We start from the raw sequence: 20,618 nt of genomic DNA on the forward strand, positions 1-20,618 counted from the left end.
TTTTTTTTTAGATCTTGAAACATTTGTAGTCTAATACTTCAATTTCAAAAGATCTGTAATTGCACCTAATATGTGCCAAACATCATCCTAGATGCCAGGCATACAAATATAAAGAATCAAGCCATCATTACTGGTAATGAGCCTGTGGAAATAGTAAACATGTTCATAAGCATATACAGAATAATTAGTTAAAAAAAAAAGAGGGGGGGAGAATAAGTATAAGGTAGTTAAATCAAAGGCAGTTAGGAAGGGAAAGTAATACAAATTGGGAGATCAAGAAAGGCTTTATAGAGAAGAAAGTGTCGGAGCTCAGTCTTTAAGGAACAGAGGGATTCCAATAGTTGATGGCATAGGAAACAGACAGAATTGTGGGTACGGTTTCCATCAAGGCCAATTTCAACCTCTCTATACTTAAACTAGGTATGAGTTGCTCTGATTATATAGATTTCTCACCTGCTGATTGGCCCTCACTGGACTTGAACTGGTTTTCAGATTATGGGCATGATGTACCCATTATTGAAGCCACCCGAGTGTGTTCAGATTAGACAGAGCACAGATTAGCCAGCACAACTTTTGAAGCCCCAGGGCCATTTCCATGCTATAAAGAGGTATAGGAGAAGGAATATTTTTAGATGGTATTATTTAATATTGTGTATAAATAACCTCTTTGTAACTTTACTTAATGCAACATAAGATTTACACTTGTGTGTATGTTTTTCTCCTCTGTTTCTCCAGAGCCATCAGAAAGCCCCACCTCTTCACACCCAGGGATGAATGAAAATGCACCTGCCTCATTTCAGAGTAGCAGCAGTCCCACTTCCGTTCATTGCAACAACTCTTCAGCCATCCCCCAGCCAGGCTCAGCTGCAAAACCCTGGCGAAGCAAATCCCTCAGTGCTAAGCACACTGCCACGTCTTCCATGCTCTCTGTGAAGCAGCCAGTGCCAGAGACGCCCAGACCCCCTTCCGACAACATCAAGCCAGCTCCTAACAACCAGAAATCGATGCTTGAAAAATTGAAGCTCTTCAATAGCAAAGGAGGATCCAAGACAGGGGAGGGTCCGGGCTCCCGAGACACCAGCTGCGAGAGGTTGGAGATGCTGCCCACCTTTGAGGAGAGTGAGGAGATAGAGGCCGCCAGTCGAAATGTCCCCACTACCAGCCCAGCTTCCAATAGCCCCAAAATTGCACTTAAGGGAATTGCACAGAGGACATTCAGCCGGGCTCTGACCAATAAGAAGAGTTCCCCCAAGAGCAATGAGAAAGAAAAGGAGAAGAGCAAGGATACTATCAAGAGAACATCTGTCACAGAGAAGCCAGAAATAAAAGAGGAGCCAAAAGAAGAACCAACGGGAACCACTACCACAGAGATGCCCAAAAAGTCATCGAAGATCGCCAGCTTTATACCCAAAGGAGGGAAGCTCAACAGTGCGAAGAAGGAGGTGCCGACCTCCTCCTCACACAGCGGAATACCAAAACCAGGGATGAAAACCACATCTGGGAAATCCCCAAGTGCCCCACCACCTTCCAAGGAAGGGGAGAGAAGCCGTAGCGGGAAACCTAGCTCAGGGCTGTCTCATCAGAAGACCCCCACGGACAGCAGGCGCTCAAGTTCTTCCTCCAGCTTAGCCTCCTCAGAGGGAAAGGGGCTCGGAGGAATGGTGACCTTGAACAGCAGCAGCAGCTGCAGCCAGACTGTCAATGGGCCAACTGGTACCACCCAGACAACAGGAAGTAATACTGTCAGTGTTCAGCTACCTCAGCCCCAACAGCAATACAACCATCCCAACACTGCAACAGTAGCTCCTTTCATGTACAGGTAGGAGGTCATTCCTTTGGGACTTCTTCATTGTTGAGCTAAGGTCATTGGATAGTTCCTTAGGGAAGCCATTCTGGCTTAGCTTTTTCTGCATACATCCACAGCACCTAGCACAGGGTGACAATGAGAACAATCACTCAGTAAATATTGGTTGAGATTAAAAAAACAAGCAAACAAACAAACTTTTTTTGACATATAAGTCTTTTCTTCCCTACTCCATGTATTTTAACTTTTAAATCTTCTTAGTCAATTTCTACAGCCAATCAGCAAGTACTTCATGAGTTCCTAGCACTGATTAGGAAACTATGAAGGATACCAGTAAAGAAAAGACAAAGAAGTTTTTTTTGTGCTTACATTTTAAGGATACCTCAAAAAGTTGTATTAATTGAAAAAAATATATATGTGTATGTATACATATGTAACATTTGTATATATTGGTACATATAGTATTGTGTATGTGTATATACATGTATACAGTTATATGGATAGGTATAGACATATATATATATATATATATATACAAATATATAGACATATATATATGTATGTATATGTATATATATATATATATATATATATATATATATATATATATATATATATATATATATATATATATATATATATATATATATATATATATATATATATATATATATATATATGTATATAAAATCTGTATTACAAAAAAAATTGCTGGAAGTAAAACCACTGTTTCCAATTATTTGCCCTTAAAGTTCATTGGTACAGATAGGAGAAAGAAAACAGTTATTTCCTTGTAAATTGATGCACCTGGTCTTTCTATGGTTGGGAGTTTACAGTCTTTTGTGGCAACAATATTAAGACCAAAGAGAGAACAATGCAAATTCCAGTACAAAATGGTGTTGAAAAGGTTTCTTCCTCAATTGCAGACTCTTCAAAAGCAATACATTTCTGAACCAACAGTTGGGGTCAAGGTAGTTGTAGGATACAATTTGAAGTGCTCCATAATTTTTGAAGGCTGGACAAAGGAATGGAGTGTTACGGGAGTTCCAAGAGAGCTCAATATACACTGAAGACACTGGGGGAGAATATGAATCAGGCAAAGGTTGATTTATTTCAGATCACATTTGTTTCATATCTAGAGATATATTGGAGAAAGCATTGGGTTCAATGGGAGAGAATATATAGTGATCAACTAGATTAGAGACAGGCAAATAGAATTTAAGTCTACACTAATAGAAGAGCAGTAATGAGGCTCAGAGGGTAGAGGGCCTGGCCTGGAGTCAGATTCATCTTACTGAGTTCAAATTTAGCATCAGACACTAGCTGTGTGATCGTCACAAACCTGTTTACCTCAGTTTTTCCATCAATACAAGGAGTCGAGGAAGGAAATGGCAAACCACTGTAGTAGCTCTGCCCAGAAAACCCCAGATGGGCTCAACAAAAATCAGCTTGAAGGAAAAAGACTCAACAATAACAAGTGTCTCTGAAACTGGTACTTAAAGTTCCCTTTATAAAATCCAATCTAAGAAGCATTCGTTAAGTATCTACTATGTGCAAGACATCCTTTTACCTGCAGTCAGTCAATAAACATCTATTAAGTACTTACTACATGCCAGACATTGTGCTAAGCTTCAAGAAATACAAAAGCAAAAACATTAAATAATTTTTTTTAAATTTCTGACATCAAAGAGCTGGAATTCTCCTCTGAGCATACGACATATAAAAACACACATGTCTATATTTAACATTGGTCTTCATGTTGCTATGTTACTGCACAAAGAATTCCAATTTTCTTCTCCCCTTTTCTTCTTTTGTAATCATGTAAGTTTATAGAAGTTTCACCTGGCTGGCACTTGGAAAGAACGGCTGTGGTTTGGGATCCTCATAATGAAAAAAACAAACAAAAAACCTTTGTCAATTGGCTAAATGACAGAAGTGGCTAGACCTTTTGTCATTGTTTTTTTTCCCTCTTTTGCTGTCCCTCTTGTCCTTCCGTGAATGACAAGACTAAACTTATTAGACATGAGATTGTCATCTCTTTATTAATTCAAGTAATATGTTCAGCAAGCCAGACAGAAAAGAATACAAATGCTTAGATAATGACTCACTGCTGATCTACAGACAGTGTTTGAATACCAATATTCTGTGAAGCATGAAGGCAGCTGCATTGCCACTCATAAAAATATTATAACTAATAACATATTGACAGTGTTGAAGTAAGTAATATTTATCTAAATATTTGATCTAAAAAGTAAAAATTTCTATTTTTTTCAGAACCATTACAAATTATACAGAAACTCCAGTTTATTTTTCAAAATTTACTTTTACCAGGATTATTTTTAAAAGCTATAAAACATATTCAAAGATATATGGTAATATATTTACAAGTGCATATTTAATTTTAAACTCAAAAGAGAAGGACAAAATCTAATGAATAATAATCAAGAGAAAGAAACAAACGTCCACTTCATTCAATCAAGAGACATTTATTAATTGCCTATTACATGCCAGGCACTATGCTAGGCATTGGGAATAGAAAGACAAAAGCAAAAGTCCTTGAAAGAGCGTGCAATTTTATCTTCCAACTTATCTTTTCATTTCAGTTTGCCTCTTGGATTGTCATCTTTGTCTCTTTAATATATTTGGCCTCTGAAAGGTAGTCCCTCACTTGTCGGAGCCACTGTATTTTGCAGTGCCTAGTGTGACCTTTGAGTGTGCAATTACTGTCCATTGATGTTAAATCTGAAGAGAGCCAAAAGTACTTGAGAATTTATGTATAATGACATCCATCACTTTCAGACCAATTGTGGTGGGAAGTCAGCCAAAATTAGTCAAAAATTAGCATCATAGAATACTTTTAAAGATGCAGTTTTAGTATTCATCAGTCCACGCTCCAGCTGAACCTTTTCTTCATAAATAGTGTTATCAGACTGAAGTAACACAAAGTCATTAGTAAGATGCAAATTAATAAGTTTTTACTCATTAATTGTGCATCTAAATTCAGTATACATATATATGTGTGTATTTATATACACTGTTCCTAAATGAACAGAGGTGTGTATACGTGTCTTATAAAAGTTTTGTGGGTTTATATCATGAAAAATTACTTGGTTTCTTGAAGGACACAGTGCTTCCTCTTATGATTTAATGCAAAGATGAGAACATTTTGAAAGTAGTTATTTGGAAAGAATATTGATTTCAGTCAAGTGCTGAGATAATAATCAAAGACCTCTTTTATGTCAAAAAGTTGGAACCCTGATTCAGACCTGGCTAGCAAACACACCTGCACTGAAAGCATTCTTCATTTGTTTTTAAATAACCCTTTTAGTGAGATGTCACATCAGGTGACAAATTTAAGGTGTTCGTAAATGGAGTTGCCTTTTTTCCATGTCTATGATTGACTCCCTTGGCAAGGCTGATCACTTTTAAGTTGGTATTTGGTGCTGATGTTATCCCCACCAAGCATCTCATGTCTGGCAGAGCTGATTACCTTGTTCAAAATTCAAAGAAGCATTTCGGTGCCTCATATGAGGGATTGCAGGCCTTCCATTTGGACTATGAATATTTAATCTTTTACAGTTCAGTGACTGTTTCCGTTTCTAGGACATTGCTCAACATGGGACTAATGAATTATGTAAAGTCAGTCTGCTGGTCTCTAGATTTGAATGTGTGCTGAAATGGTAACAGAGTCAGTTGTGCAGATGTTGTAGGTGATTCAACTACCTCTGTCTCTATTGATAAATGCTTCTGGTTTGATTTGTGTGTAAAGGTCACAGACAGACAATGAAGGGAATGTCACCACAGAGCCCAGCACAGCAGGAGTGAGCATGGAGCCAGTACTCTACACCAAGAGTGGACAATCTGGCCTAGAAGAGCTCGCTGGTAAGTCTTCACTGAGTTTGGGAAATTCTGAGTGTGGTGGTGAGAAGATAAAGCTACCAAAAGTAAGGGAAAGGGCAAAGAAAGTAAAGCTTGTTGAAATGTCACTAAGACATATCATGAGATGTAATATTTAGCTTTATTTTCCTTGCCTTGCTCATGTTTCTCCTTTCCATCCTTTTCCCTTTTTTCCTTTTCATCTTCTTTTCCTTCATTGCTTCTTTTTTCTGCCCTCATTCCTATCTTTTTCTTTCCCTTCTATGCTTATTTTTCCTTCCTTTCTTTCTTCCTTTTCTTTTTCCCTACTTTTCTTACTTTCTTTATTCTTCCTTCCTTCCTTTCCTCACTTCTTTTCCCTGCCTCACTTTTCCCCCTCTTACTCCTCTTTCTTCCTCCCTTCCTTTTCCTTATTTCCTTTCCCTTCATTTTATTCATCTTCCTTTTCTCTTCTTTCCTCTTCCTTCTTTTCTTTCCTCATTTTTTTACCTTTTTTCTTTCTCTTTATTTGTCCTTTCTTTTCCTTCTTTCTCTCTTTTTCTTAATTTCATTCCCCCTTTCTTTTATCTATTTTATTGCTCTTCCCTTTCCATCATTTCTCCATTAGTTTCTTCTTTGATTTTTCTTTCTTCCTTTTCACTCTCTCCCTCCATTTTCCTTTTACCATCCCTTCTTTTTCTTTTTACTTTTCATCTGCCCCTTCTTTCTTCTTCCCTTACTTCCATTCTTCCCCATTTTCTTTTCTTCCTTTCCCTTTTACTCCCTCCTTTCCTTTCTTTTTTTTCCATTATTCTTCTCTTCCTTATTTCATTTCTTTCCTTTCCTTCCCTCCTTTTCCTTCTTTTCCCAAGAAAATTTTATTAACCTTCCTGCTTTCTTTCTCCCCCTCTTAATTGCCATAAATGCCATAGTTGTTCATTATCCCCTACATTTTGTTGTTAAGACCATCACACTCAGTCTGCCATCTATTGTCCCAATATTTGCATATAATTTTTCTAGTTATTGACTTTTTTAAAAAATGAAAGGGGGGAATGTATAATAAACTTAGAAGTGTAGGTTGAAGCCAATTTAGAAAGAGCTTAAATGTCAAATAAAGGAATTTGTATTTCTTCCTAGGGATAATGGGGAGCCACTAACATTTATTGAGCTGGGGAGTGACAGGATCACATTTCTACTAGCTGTCCAAACCATAACTCCCCCTCCAAAAAATGAAATTTCAGAAAATCTCAAGTTCCATTTGTTAGCCTTGGAAGGTCATAGGAACTAATTAATCTTTGTTACTTGTCAAGAGATCTTGAGAATAGAGACAGAGAAAAACCTGTCTTCTTATAAATGAAGATATAGACATAACAAAGATAAATTTACTGCAAGCTGCATTACCAAGATACTGAATGGTACTGTCAGATTGGATTAAATTGATAAATAGTATTCTTCTTGAGAGCAGAAATTAATACCATGTGTGTTTAGAAGCTGATAACTGAAAGTATTTGATCAATTGTAGTTTGCATGTCTTTAGTTATGTAAATGCGGAATTTCCTTTAGGTACTCATAGTTTATAGATCAATCCAATAAAAAACACATCTTAGAATTATACCACAATAGTAATAACAATTAAAATTATAATAAAAGATGGTATTTGTATAGCAGTTTAAGGATTGTAAAGTACTTTATCTGCATCCTCTCATTTGAACTTCTCAGTAACACTGTGGCAGTAACTTTAGATGTTATTATTGCCATTTTAGAGGCAATAATTGAGACTCAAAGAGGTAACTTTGCACAGATTATCAGTATCAGAGTAAGCTCTTATGGTTCATATGATGTGTAACATTTGGCTACTGAGTTCCATTCACAAACCACTAGGCTAAGGGGGAATCTCATGATTCAAACATTTCTTTATTAAGTATTTATTACATGAAAGTACAGTTATTCCTTCCACATTGTGACTTTTCCCATTGTGGTTTCAATAAAGCATGGGTCAGCTTAAGAAATTAAACAGGCATTTTTGGAGAGTTTTGTAGAAGCCACAGACAACATACAAAGACCTACAGATGACAGAGAGCCTATGGCCAAATGATTAATTCATATTTTACATTAAGGAATGTAAACACCCCATAAAATAAAAGGGTAAAATTCATACTTCTTCTTTGGTTATTAAAGGAGGCCAAAAACTTTTACATGGATTTTTCAAATGGAGGGGGGTACAACACTCCTAGTCCCCAGATGTGAAAGGAATAACTCTAGTTGTAATAAGTGTTGGACATATGAAAATGAATAAGAGTTGATTGTTTACAATTTAATGAGGGACTGAGACATCAGAAAAACATAGCAGATTCTTAGTAAGTGGTTGTTGAGTGAATGAATGAATAATATGAAGTAGCACATTGAAAGCTTTTGGTGAGGATAAAGGAATCATGAGGCTTTATAGGAGGAAGGGAATCAATGAATTGGGGTCTTCATTGCTGCCCAAAGTGACTACCCAGGAGAGGCAGGTCACTGATGGCCTGTAGCAGTGGCAACCACTAGACTTGGAAATCTCCCCATTAGAAAAATTAGAACAAGCACTAAAATGTAGGTCTTTTATATGGATACTATCATTATCAGACAAGGATAGTAGATAATTCTTGGAGTAATTTTTTTCTTCCTCCTTTCATCAATAAATCAGCAAGTATTCTTTGATGATGCATGGGGTCATACGTGAGGTGCAATATAAAGATTAGACATGCTTTCTTCCCTAAGGAGCTTACAATCTAACAGGGACCAATATTAATTTATATATGTAAATACAAATTAAAATCATTATAAGTTTATAGTTACAAGGAACAGCTAGATGGCACAGTGGATATGTTAACTAGCCCTGGAGTCAAAAAGATTTAATTTCAAATCCAGCCTCAGACGCTGGATGCATGACCCTGACTACGTGACCCTGGGCAAGTCACTTAACCCCAATTTCCACCAAAGAATAATAATAATAGATTAATGGTTACAAGTTAATTTTCTTCAACAGGAATATCTATCTATCTATCCATTCATTCAACAAGCATTTGTTAAATATTTCCAATGTACCAGACACCGAGCTAGGTATACAAAAACAGAAACCAAATAATCTCTGCCTCCCAAGAATTCAGTATGAATTTAATTAAGGGATTATAGGTTTTTCCTACTGGCTTATCATCATAACAAATGTTCAATTCATTTCTTGGAATTGCCTAGAATGGTCAGTAACACTTTGGCAATCCCACAAAGATAAAATGTTGCTGAATTGACAATAAAATAAATGTAATTAGTTGTGTAAATGGAGGACAAAAATCATATTATTTTGTGGTGATTGGATAGTTAAATTAGAACTCCATTTTTACTTTAACGGAATATGTTTCTTTTAAAAATATGTTGGAAAATGTAAGTTAGTTTATTTCTAATACTCAAGAAAAGTAACTTCCAAAATTCTTACTGTCATGAATAAGGGAAAAACTAATAAATATTTGAGTTGATTAGTCTTTGGAATGTAATATTTATTTCAAATATAAAAATAAAATGTTATCTGGTATTTCCAGAGAGGCAACTATGGGGTAGTGGATAGAGAGCCAGTCTTGGAACCAAAAAGTTGTTATTCATTCATTTCAATCACGTCCAGCTCTTTGCAGCCCCATTTAGAAGTTTCTTGGCAGAGATACTGGAGTGGCTTGCCATTTTCTTCTCCAGCTCATTATAGAGATGAGGAAACTGAGGTAAACAAGGTTAAGTCACATAGCCAGTAAGTATAGGGCAGTCTTCCTGACTCCTGAATTCAAATCTCTCCTCTCAGACATGTTGACTGGATGAGTCACTTGACCTAGGACCAAGGTCTCCCATTTCATCCAGGGACATCTTCACTCATCTTGATATCTTGCCACTGGCCCCAGATGGCTGTGGAGGGGAAAGTGAGGCAGGTGACTTTGCACAGCCCTTTCCTCACTTAAATCCAATCCACTTGCATGTCATGGTATCACCTCCTTGATGTCATGATCTTCTTTGAGATTGAAGAGCAACAGCAATTGCTCTATACAACTACATGAGTTGCACCCCCTATAGGATCTCCTACCATTTTTTTGCCCTTAGTGAATTTTTTTATTTTTTAAAAGATTATGTAATTTAGCATTCAGTCTTCAGACAGGGCTACATCTGTAGCCAAAACAAATATTATCTTGTCCCGCCTGAGAACAAAAATTCCATAATCTTCCTAAAAGTATGTTCCAGGAGTTAACCATGTGGCCTGTAAGAAAGAGGATAATTTTTCTCATTTCTCCTAACTCTATTGTGTGGAAATAGAAAATATCTTCATTTAGTGATATCCCTGTCATTTTAGTGCCAGCCTAAACAAGCCCCTGCTTCTCTTATCCTTCATTAATAGGTTACCTGTTCATTTTTTCAAAGTGGTTTTTATTATTTTTTTCTATTGTTAACCTCTTCTTTACACTGTAATGGCCCACACAGGACACAGAAAGCCAAGTGCTAATGAGAAAGCAGGCGACTTCTTTGATTAATCTTTGCTTTTCACTGCTAATAATATTTCTCACATATGAAGTGCTTTAAAATCTTGATAAACATATAGGAGCTTTATTAGAGAGTACAAAAATTGTTATCCTCATTTTTCAATTTAAGAAACTGAGGCAAAATGACACAGCTACAAAACTAAAGATGGGACTTGAACAAGGTGTTATAACTTCATTTTTTTATTGTACCACCCTCCATGACTAATATATCTGGTTTTATTACTAAACTTTCCGTAAGTGTGTTTCCTAGATAAAAAAACAAAACTGTGCAAATGAATGGAAAATCATCCTAAATTTAAGTGAGTCCATTTTAATTACCTGCTGGCTTCAGATGTTATTACTCACTCAGTACTAGAACCCATGGGAAACTTGAGATAATTACAAGCCTCTGCCTTAAAAATAATGAAACTGATCAGACTTGGGCAGTAAGAAGTTAGCTTCCATCAAAACACATGTTTATTATTTATCCAAATGAGTGGTTTGGATTAAATTAATTTGTAAGGCATGGGGAAACAAAAGCTAATGTCCAACTGGACATATGCTTATAGTTGATAAGATTCAATATTTTGCTCTATAACTTTCCCCTGGAACTGGTGGAAGGCAACGCCCGAGAAAAAAACAAGTTTTTAAAAATAATAAATGGACTGTATGTAAAGAAAACCATATGCCACATTTTAAGTTGATATCCAGTCTCACCAAAAATCATCGCTGTGATCCATTACCATGAGTCAATTAGGTGGTATAGTCAATAGAGTAATGAGTCAGGGAAATCTGAATTCAAATCCCATCTCAGACTTACTTGTGTGACTGTGAGCAAGTCACTTAACCCTGACTCAATTTCTTTATCTATGAACTGAACTGGAAAAGGAAATGGCAAACTATTCCAGTATCTTTGCCAAGAAAACCCCAAATGAGCTCCTGAAGTTTGGGCACAATTGAAATGATTGAACAAAACAACAAACATCCCAGAATTGTGGTGAGGAACAAATGCAAAAGTGTTTTGCAAGTCTAAAAGTGCTATGTGTATACTTGCTGCTATCATCATCATCACCACCCACTATTCCATAGGAACTTTACAGGTTAGCGCTTGCTGCTTAGTTGTGACTACTCCTTCTAAAATCTTTTTCTAGGGGAAGATCCTGAGACTCGGCGACTTAGAACTGTGAAGAACATTGCTGACTTACGGCAAAACTTGGAGGAGACCATGTCCAGTTTACGAGGAACTCAGGTTACACACAGGTAAGCAAGCAGCAGCATGAATAATGTCTATCAAATCAGCACCTAATTCCATACCATTAGCTCCGTGCCAGGATGTACCACCCGTCAAATGATGAGTGTTGATAACTGGAGAAATGAAATTGATTTGAAAGCATACTGGAATTCAGAAAGAATTACATAGAACATGAAAAGGAGAATTTTAGAAAACCGATTTCCATGTAGAAAGGATTTCCAAAATAACCTTTCTAAAAAAGATTGTTAAATGCATCAAATGATATAAAAGCCAAATAGATCCAGTAGTTATTTAAATTTGATTTGATTTACATTTTAGAAATCTCTACTACACTTGTATACATAGACAGGTGAACTATATTTAATTTTCTTGTTTATATACATACTTTAAATTCTTTCATAAATCCCTGGAATGGTGTTTATCATGACCAGTTATACATATATAAAATAGGATAGTCCTTTTAAAATCCAGATGATATTTGGAATATGTTTAAAATGCATATCTGGATTCTATTTGAACACAAATCAGTTTGCCTTTAAGAAAACTTAAACAGGCTATTTTAAAAGTTGGGTAAGAGGTTTAAATGAACATCACTGTTAGCAATATTAAATTATTCTGGCAGATTGAGGTTGTATAGTTTAGCATTGTTTACCAGAGCTAAGTTTGAGCTTCCCTTGTAGAACTTCCAGTGAATTTATTTTGATTTTCAAGTTTCAATTAATATGACAGCTCATTATGACTAATAAATATAGCCATGAGGCCCCCAGACTTCCCCACTTTTTATAGTGCTAACTAAACCAGGACAGACCTCGTGTCTTGGCCATGCGTTGCGGAACACATGCGACCAAAATCTGCTAATGGAAAATTTTACTTAAGGTATTTCGGAAAATTCATTGTCTTCCTCCCATTAGTAGAGTCCCATGATATCACCACGAGGAAGTATGGATTGCATCATGTCAGGATATATACCTTAGTGGCCTGTAGGAACAAATAAATGTTTTTCTTATATCCCAGAATTCACCTGTTTTCTGAGTTCTTTTAGACCTCCGTGAATTTTTTATTTTACTTGAACATATATGTTTTTCATATTTTGAGGCCTTTTGTCCCATTATTTCTCAAGAGAAGCCAAGGTTCTGAAAATGGGCTTGATTGATTGCATTATCTAAGAGATGTTCATCTATACGAGTTGTGGCTAGGAAAGATGGGTAATAATATTGTTAACTTTACACTCATTTATTATTGATTTTGTTGTTTAATCATTTCAGTCATGACTCCATGTGGGATTTTCTTGGCAGAGATACTGGAGGATTTTGCCATTTTCTTCTGCAGCTCATTTTATAGATGAGGAAACTGAAGCAAACAGAATTAAGTGACTTGCACAGAGTCACACAGCTAGAAATGTCTGAAGTTGGGTCTGAACTCAGGAAGATGAATCTTCCTGACTCTAGATCTGGTATTTTATCCACTGCATCACTTGCTGTCCCCATGCGTTTATTAAGTATCTGCTATATCATAGCCACTGTACTAAACCCTAGGGATTCAAAGAAAAGCAAAAGACAATCTCTTTCCTAAATTTTTTTCACAATCTAATGGGAAAGACAACCAAAAAACAAATATGTTTGAATGGAAAATATCTTGAAAGAAGGAAAATTGTGAAATAGAACATAGAATGAAATGATAAATTGGAATCTCTTACGTCTTATTTTCATCAACCCTACTATTCTCCGTTATTTGCTTTTTTGAGTTAAAAGTAACCACTTAATAGCCTACATGCTCAAGGACAAAGACTTAGATAGGTTGCTATGTATAGCAGGGGAAGAATTATCTACATTGAAGTTATTATTCTTTCAAAATATGAAGATCAGAAAAATTTTTAAATAAAAATAAGAAAATCAGCAAAACAGTAGATGCTAGTTTAGAAGATGATTGCAGAGAAAAATTAACTGAAATTAACTGAAATGATTCCATTTGGACCCATTTGCTAAAAAAAAATTCATTCTGCATTTCTGATGTTCAAATGCAAGATATGACATTTCTCTGACAGTTTTTGAATTGTCTTATTTTAATCATTTTAGGATACTGACTTGTTTTATGACAATAGTTTTATTGCCTTGTAACATGTTCAAAAAACCCATCTGCTTAAATATAGACTTTTAAGATATGCATTAAATATATATGCTCTTTGCTATTTTTTTTAATTTTCTAAAATCTTTTTTAAAAACTTTAATGTAAAGTCATCTTTTTTAAATTTAAAAATTTTAAAAGATAAGGCAATCTTTTTTAAAAGCTTTTTATTTTCAAAACATATGCACAGATAATTTTTCAACATTGACCCTTGTATAACCTTGTATTTTAGATTTTTCCTTCCTTCCTCCCACTCCCTCCCCTACATTGCAAGTAATCCAATATATGTTATACATGTTAAAATATATATTAAATCCAATATGTGTAAACATATTTATACAATTCTCTTGCTGTACAAGAAAGATAAGATCAAAAATTAAAGTTAATCAGTAAAAAAAACAAAATGCAAACAAACAACAACAAAAAGAATGAGGACATTATGTTGTGATCCACATTCAGGTTCCCACGGTCCTCTCTCTGGGTGTAAATGGCAAGATCATTGCAACTGGCATAGGATACTCATTTTTTAAAAAAATGTTTTAAGATAGGATTATGAAGCAGGTAGGTGGTACGGTGGATAGAGTGTCAGGTCCAGAGTCAGAAAGACCTAAATTCAAATCCTACTTCAGATACTAGCCACATGACCCTGGACAAGTCATTTTACCCTGTTTGCTTTATTTTCCTCCTCTGTTAAAAAGAGCTGAAAAGGGAAATGGCAAACCCGTCTAGTATCTTTGCCAAGAAAACCCCAAAAGAGGTCATGAAGAGTTAGAAACAATTAAAAATGACTGAACAAAGCATAGGATTATAGACTAGACCTGTGATTTCAAGGGATAAGAACCATACAAGTGGAGAAACTTTAATCCACAAATTCAGATGTGCACCTTCTCCATAACTTTGAGTTTCCTAGAATATGACCAGCAGGATGAATACAGAGAGGCTTGGAGACACTTACATGAACTGATGCTGAGTGAAATGAGCAGAACCAGGAGATCATTATACACTTTAACAACAATGCTATATGATGATCAATTCTGATGGGCGTGGCCCTCTTCAACAATGAGATGATTCAAACCAGATTGATTGTTCACTGATGAAGAGAGCCAGCTACATAGCATTTTAACTCTTTTTGTTGTTATTTGCTTGCATTTTATTTTGCTTCATTTTCTCTTGTGCAGCATGATAATTGTATAAATATGTATGCATATATTGGATTTAACATATTTCTACCATTTCTACTTGCCATCTAGAGGAGGGCATGGGGGAAGGAGAGGAAAAATTGGAACACAGGGTTTTGCAAGGGCTAATGTTGAAGAATTGTCCACACATGTTTTGAAAAATAAAAAGCTTTAATAAAAAAAAAGCAAAAATAAAAACAAAAAACAAAAAGAGTTTCCTAGAACACCGAGAGGATTTGTCCAGCCAAGATGTGTCAAACGTGGGCCTTGAACCCACATCTTTGTGGCTTCAAAGCCACTTAAATCATTTTTTTGAAAAATACTTAATTTAATACAAGTGTTACTTAATCTCCCACAATGTACAAGGCACCAGACTCGGCAGAGACACACAGACAAAATGAAACAACCACTCCCTTCAGAGATTTTAATAACCCTTAGGCCATTACGCTCATAACACAGATTTTTTTTTTTTCCTAGCACATTGGAAACAACCTTTGACGCCAATGTCACCACTGAAATAAGTGGACGCAGCATCCTCAGCTTGACGGGAAGACCTACTCCGTTGTCATGGAGAATTGGACAGTCTAGCCCTCGGCTTCAAGCAGGTGATGCTCCTTCAATGGGCAACGGGTACCCACCAAGAGCCAATGCAAGCCGCTTTATCAACACCGAGTCGGGTCGCTACATGTACTCCGCCCCCCTGAGAAGGCAGCTAGCATCCAGGGGCAGCAATGTTTGCCACGTGGACATCTCAGACAAGGGGGGAGATGAAATGGACCTAGAAAGCATCAGCATGGATGCCACTGGCTACATGAGTGACGGTGATGTTCTGGGCAAGAACATCAGGACTGATGACATTACCAGTGGGTGAGTAACCGTACCTTCCATCCCTCAGTTATGACATACAATGGTGTGAGTAGAATTATTGGCATTTTGTTGTTCCTTTTTGCAGGATCAGGCCATCTCATTTTAGTGAGTAACTATTAGAATGACAAGAAAATTTCACATCATCCTCCCTTCTAGCCTCATAGTTATAAGTCAAGCCTTACAGTTAGTGTGTCTGTCAGCATAAAAGAGAAAATTAAGGAAATAATTAAAATATAAGTACAACCATAAAAATGCATTCATGCAGGGTGGTAAAGTGGGAAGATTGATCATTTAAGAGTAAGAAGCCCTTGGTTCCCGACTTAATTTTTTTTTTTTTGGTCATAATTATATAGTTCTTTTAGGTTTGCAGGACACTTTACAAATCTTATCTCATTTAACCCTCATAATCCTGTGAGGCAGGTGCTATTATTTTCCCTATTTTACAGATCACAAAATTGAAATAGCCCAATTTTGTTATTTGCCCAGAATCACTTAGCTGGGAAATGTCTGACACAGAATTTGAAATCAAATCTTCCTAACTCAGATCCTGCTGTCTATTCACTGTAGTACCCCACTTCTTCATTTGAAGGGAATTCAATAATTCTGACAATTCAGAAAATTAGTGTTCCAGAATTGCATATATTTTACTATGATAAAAATGATCGAATTTTGATCAAAAAGACCTATTTATATTTATTTTTGTTTAGTTTGTGTATATCCTGGATAAATTAAAGTCTACTGCATTTCTGTTGAAAATTCTAAGGTAGAGGACTTGACTTTGCTTTGATGTAATGTTAGCTATTTCCACAAGGTGGGGATATCAGAATATTTTATGCAGAATCTTGATTGACATCCTAGGAGAAGTTGGGGATTTCTTTAAACCATCAAATAAAAACCAAAAGCTGATGTGTTTATTTTTCTTTTTTTTTTTTTTATTCATTTTTCCAAATTATCCCCTCCCTCCCTCCACTCCCTCCCCCTATGGCAGGTAATCCCATACATTTTACATGTGTTACAATATAACCTAGATACAATATATGTGTGTAAATCCAATGTTCTTGTTGCACATTATTAGCTTCCGAAGGTATAAGTAACCTGGGTAGATAGACAGTAGTGCTAACAATTTGATGTGTTTATTTTTCAAACATGGTTTGAGAAGCTTACATTTTAGCAATTAACCCTTTAGTATTGAGGCAAGTAGCAGAAAAATAGAAACATAAGAAACCAAGCTCAACTATTGATAATATTTAAAGAAGAGAATCTGAGTTGTTCATTCCCACATCAGTGGAGAATATATTTACCTACATCCCATGAGAAAGTTGTGAATATCTCTCTCTTTTCTTTTGAGTTGATATTCCTTTACCAATAGAGACCACAGCCATTTCATGATTTATCCTATTCAATTCTTATTCTTGTCTTTTCATAAATACTCCTGATTCTTTTAACGTTTCAAAATTACTGATGTTTGACTGGCCTTTGTTCCTTGTCTCACTACAAGACTGGTCCGCCTCCTTTTGCCGCTATGGATACCTTTAATAATGTCTTCTCTTACATTCATTATCTACAAGTAACTCTTGGCATTAAACTATAGTCCATTTATGTCTATTAAGCATCTTTTTTATTGCTGTTGAGACTTAAAAATTTTTGATTCTTCCATTATCATGGAATATAATGCTCCACAGTTATGCAGAATCACTGGGAGAATGTTAACATTAAATGAATGGCCTTTTTATGGCAATGAGGAAATTGGAAAATATTGAAAGTATTGAACATTTTCTCAAATTCAATCCCACTTTTTTCCCTTCTACTCAATTCTGCAAGTTTTCTTAATGTGTGCATCTATTCTTTAAGTTACATGTGTCTATCTATGTGGGACAGAAACAAAAATAAATGAAACATATAATCATGTTTGTACAGAGTTGTTGTACACATTGAGTAGATATGCAGAATTTTGTAGAATATATATCTATACACACACACACACACACACACACACACACTGTGTGTGTGTCTATACACACATTTATAGAGAAAGACAGATGAACAGAATGGTGATGGACATGGCTCACCATTTACATATTATATTCTAGATGGTATCTATTTTTATCTGTTTTATTTGCTTGCTTGTTTTTCCATTGTAAATAAGTTAGATCAATGTCTTTTGTGTTGCTGTGGATTTCAAAGAGGAAGCTTTATGTGTTCTGGGCCATGGTTCAATTAGAGTAATGTCATCTCCTAATAGGAGTTTTTGAAGAACTAATTATCAATAGGCAATCTTTCTTTAATTGTTTGGATTGCACAATATCTCTAACTAGAGGCGAACTAGTCAGGTGAACATGTCTAACTGTTTTACGCCTTGTCTTATGTCAGTAATCAACAGCCCACTGAACTAAATCAACACTCCCATTCCATCTGTCAATGAGTCTTGTTCAATTTTAAAATATGCACGGGAGATATTGTTTGAGGAGAAACTTCAATCAACAAGGATATATTAAGCATTTATTATGTATATAAGATGCACACTGAGCAGAGAGAGAATTATTTAGAAGGTAAGAGCTTGAATAAAGCTTCATGTAGAACATAGATTTTTAGAGAAGTGATGAAGGAAGAGAAGTATTACAAAAGGTAGAAGGAGAGCATTCCGAGCATGAGGGACAGCCTGACAACCTGTGTAAAGCGATAGAGACGGAATATGAAATATCATATGCAAAGAACAAGTAAACCGATACACCTAGACTAGATCATGCAGGGAGGAGAATAATGTGTAAGATTAGAAAGATAATACGGGACCATGGTGTCAAGAGCTTTATTTTGTATCCTACATAGAAGTGTTAATATCTGATCATAGAAGTTTCAGGAGGCAAAGGAACTAACTGAGACAACTGGCATGGTCATACTTACTTATATTTTAGGAAAATCAATTTGGTGACCATGTAGAGGCTCGTTTGGAGGGCAGTGCGCAGTGAAAGCAAAAAAAGAAGTCTATTTTGGGGTATTCAATTCCATTCACCAAGTGCAATCCATAGAAATGGTGCTGAGTTAACAGGATCTCATTCAAAGTTCTCTGCCTATTTTCAGCTCAGCTGATTTTTGCTGTTTTTTTGAGGCAATACTGCTCATAGCCTTGTAACCTCCTTGTCTGTAATATCTGTAATATATCAGAAGCAACACCGATTATATACCACTTAATTCTGGTTCAGCACCTCACCAACCCCACAGTGATAAGTTCTTCTGCCTCTGCAGCCAATTAAAGGGATTTTCATCATTTCACACTATAAGCCCTCGGTCATGCAGGGCCAGAAACTGGCTTGCTTGAAGTTCCACGTGGAAATGAAATCAAGTGAGAAATAGCAACACATGCTCTGTATTACCCACTGAAAAAAACCTAAGCATTTTTCCTGTTACAAAGCCAAGTATAAACTTTATAATTATCCCTATGAAACGTCATCATATTAGATTTTTGACAGAGGTAGCATATTAAAAATAATAGGCAATTTAATGCTTGTAAATCATATAAAAGTCATGTGATTATTAACACCATCTGACCCTTGTCCACAGCTCTGAAACTGCCACTACATAAGCAATAAGAAATCACAGAGTTCCATTAAAATTTTTGAGCTCTAAGCAAGTTATTTCCCTCTCTATTACCCCCCTTTCTCTTATCTTGATCATTTATAAAACCTAACTTGCACTAAATCGTCTCTTAAGTCCTTTCCAGCCCAATATAATTGGTCAAGTGATTATTACTACATGCCAGGCAGTAGAGATATAAGTATAAAGAATGAAACAATTCCTATTACTGATGGATTTTCATTGGTAACACATGGATTTATGGATCAAAAATTCCCATCCATAGGCTATTTGCAGAGAGATGAAAAATTCAATCACAGCTGCTTTAGAATGTAGTCTGCTAAGTAATAGTTTATAGCATTTGTCATCCACACTAATAACATAAATGATTAAAAATATTGAAGAATGTTCTATTATCTCATTAAGTATTTAAAAGATTGGTATCTAAAATTGTTCAGGCATTTCATTCTAAAATTTTGTTCAGAGCAAAAGACCAAAGTATTTGTTAAAGTCCAATAAATTAATGATAAAATAAAATTCATTCATCCAACTTGGAAATACTGCAGTTCATGTCACCTGTTCTTTTCGTTGAAATCTTACTCATGTTTTTCCCCTACCTCCTTCCACCATGTTTACACAATTCTCAACATCTGCATTATAGACTGAAAAATATCAGACAATCCTCCAGATGTTTTCAGTTTATAACAATAAACTTCCATATTTTTAAGAAATAATCACATTTAAAGTTTTTCATTTTTATCTGCATTTTTGGCTTCATGCAAAAACACCGAATATTTATGGATAACCTATAGATCAGCACAGAGTACTATGAGGCTAGTTTAAAAATCCCTCTTTGTAATAACTTTACTGCAATAAGGGAGACTTTTGAGTTTATAGACCAATTTTTAAGGCCCCAAATTTTCCTTAATTATATATGCATTCATTCATTCATTCATTTGACAAGCCTTTCTTATTATTGTTATTATTATTCTAGGATCTGGGGAAAAGAAGGGCCAAAAAAAAAAAATCCCAAACAAACCCCACAGTGGTCTCTGCCCTCATTAGGTTGGGATGGAGTGGAGAACATGTATCCATAAAATTAAGACACAAAAAATTTCCAAGAGGAAGGGCAGTAATAACTGGGGAAATAATTATAAGCTTCCTGTAGATGACAACTATCTTAAGACTTGAAAGTGTAGTTAATGAGGACTGAATTCTTGGTGTGGGTGACAGCATATGCAAAAGACAAAGAGCTAGAAAATGGAATATAATATATGAGAAATCACAAATAGTCTTATTGATGCAGCATGTGAAAGTAATCTGTTATTAACATATATATTCATACATATAAACATATGTATACCCGTGTGTGAAAATGTGTATGTAAATCCTTTTAATTCTGTTTACACTGTATTTGAAACTAGAACAGGGAAGAAAAT

General features: G+C 35.5%; 1 protein-coding gene across 2 annotated transcripts in view; it reads left to right on the forward strand.

Moving 5' to 3' along the window:
• The window catches only part of NAV2 (neuron navigator 2), a 459,603-nt gene that overhangs the window by 239,676 nt on the left and 199,309 nt on the right, over positions 1-20,618 (forward strand). For both annotated transcript variants that reach the window (XM_074273796.1, XM_074273797.1), the window contains 4 exons: positions 736-1,819; positions 5,574-5,686; positions 11,340-11,448; positions 15,220-15,609. In XM_074273796.1, the coding sequence (XP_074129897.1) occupies positions 736-1,819; positions 5,574-5,686; positions 11,340-11,448; positions 15,220-15,609 (1,696 nt within the window). The remainder of the gene's footprint in view (positions 1-735; positions 1,820-5,573; positions 5,687-11,339; positions 11,449-15,219; positions 15,610-20,618) is intronic.

Source organism: Sminthopsis crassicaudata, chromosome 6 (assembly GCF_048593235.1).
Source record: "Sminthopsis crassicaudata isolate SCR6 chromosome 6, ASM4859323v1, whole genome shotgun sequence".
Taxonomy (NCBI): domain Eukaryota; kingdom Metazoa; phylum Chordata; class Mammalia; order Dasyuromorphia; family Dasyuridae; genus Sminthopsis; species Sminthopsis crassicaudata.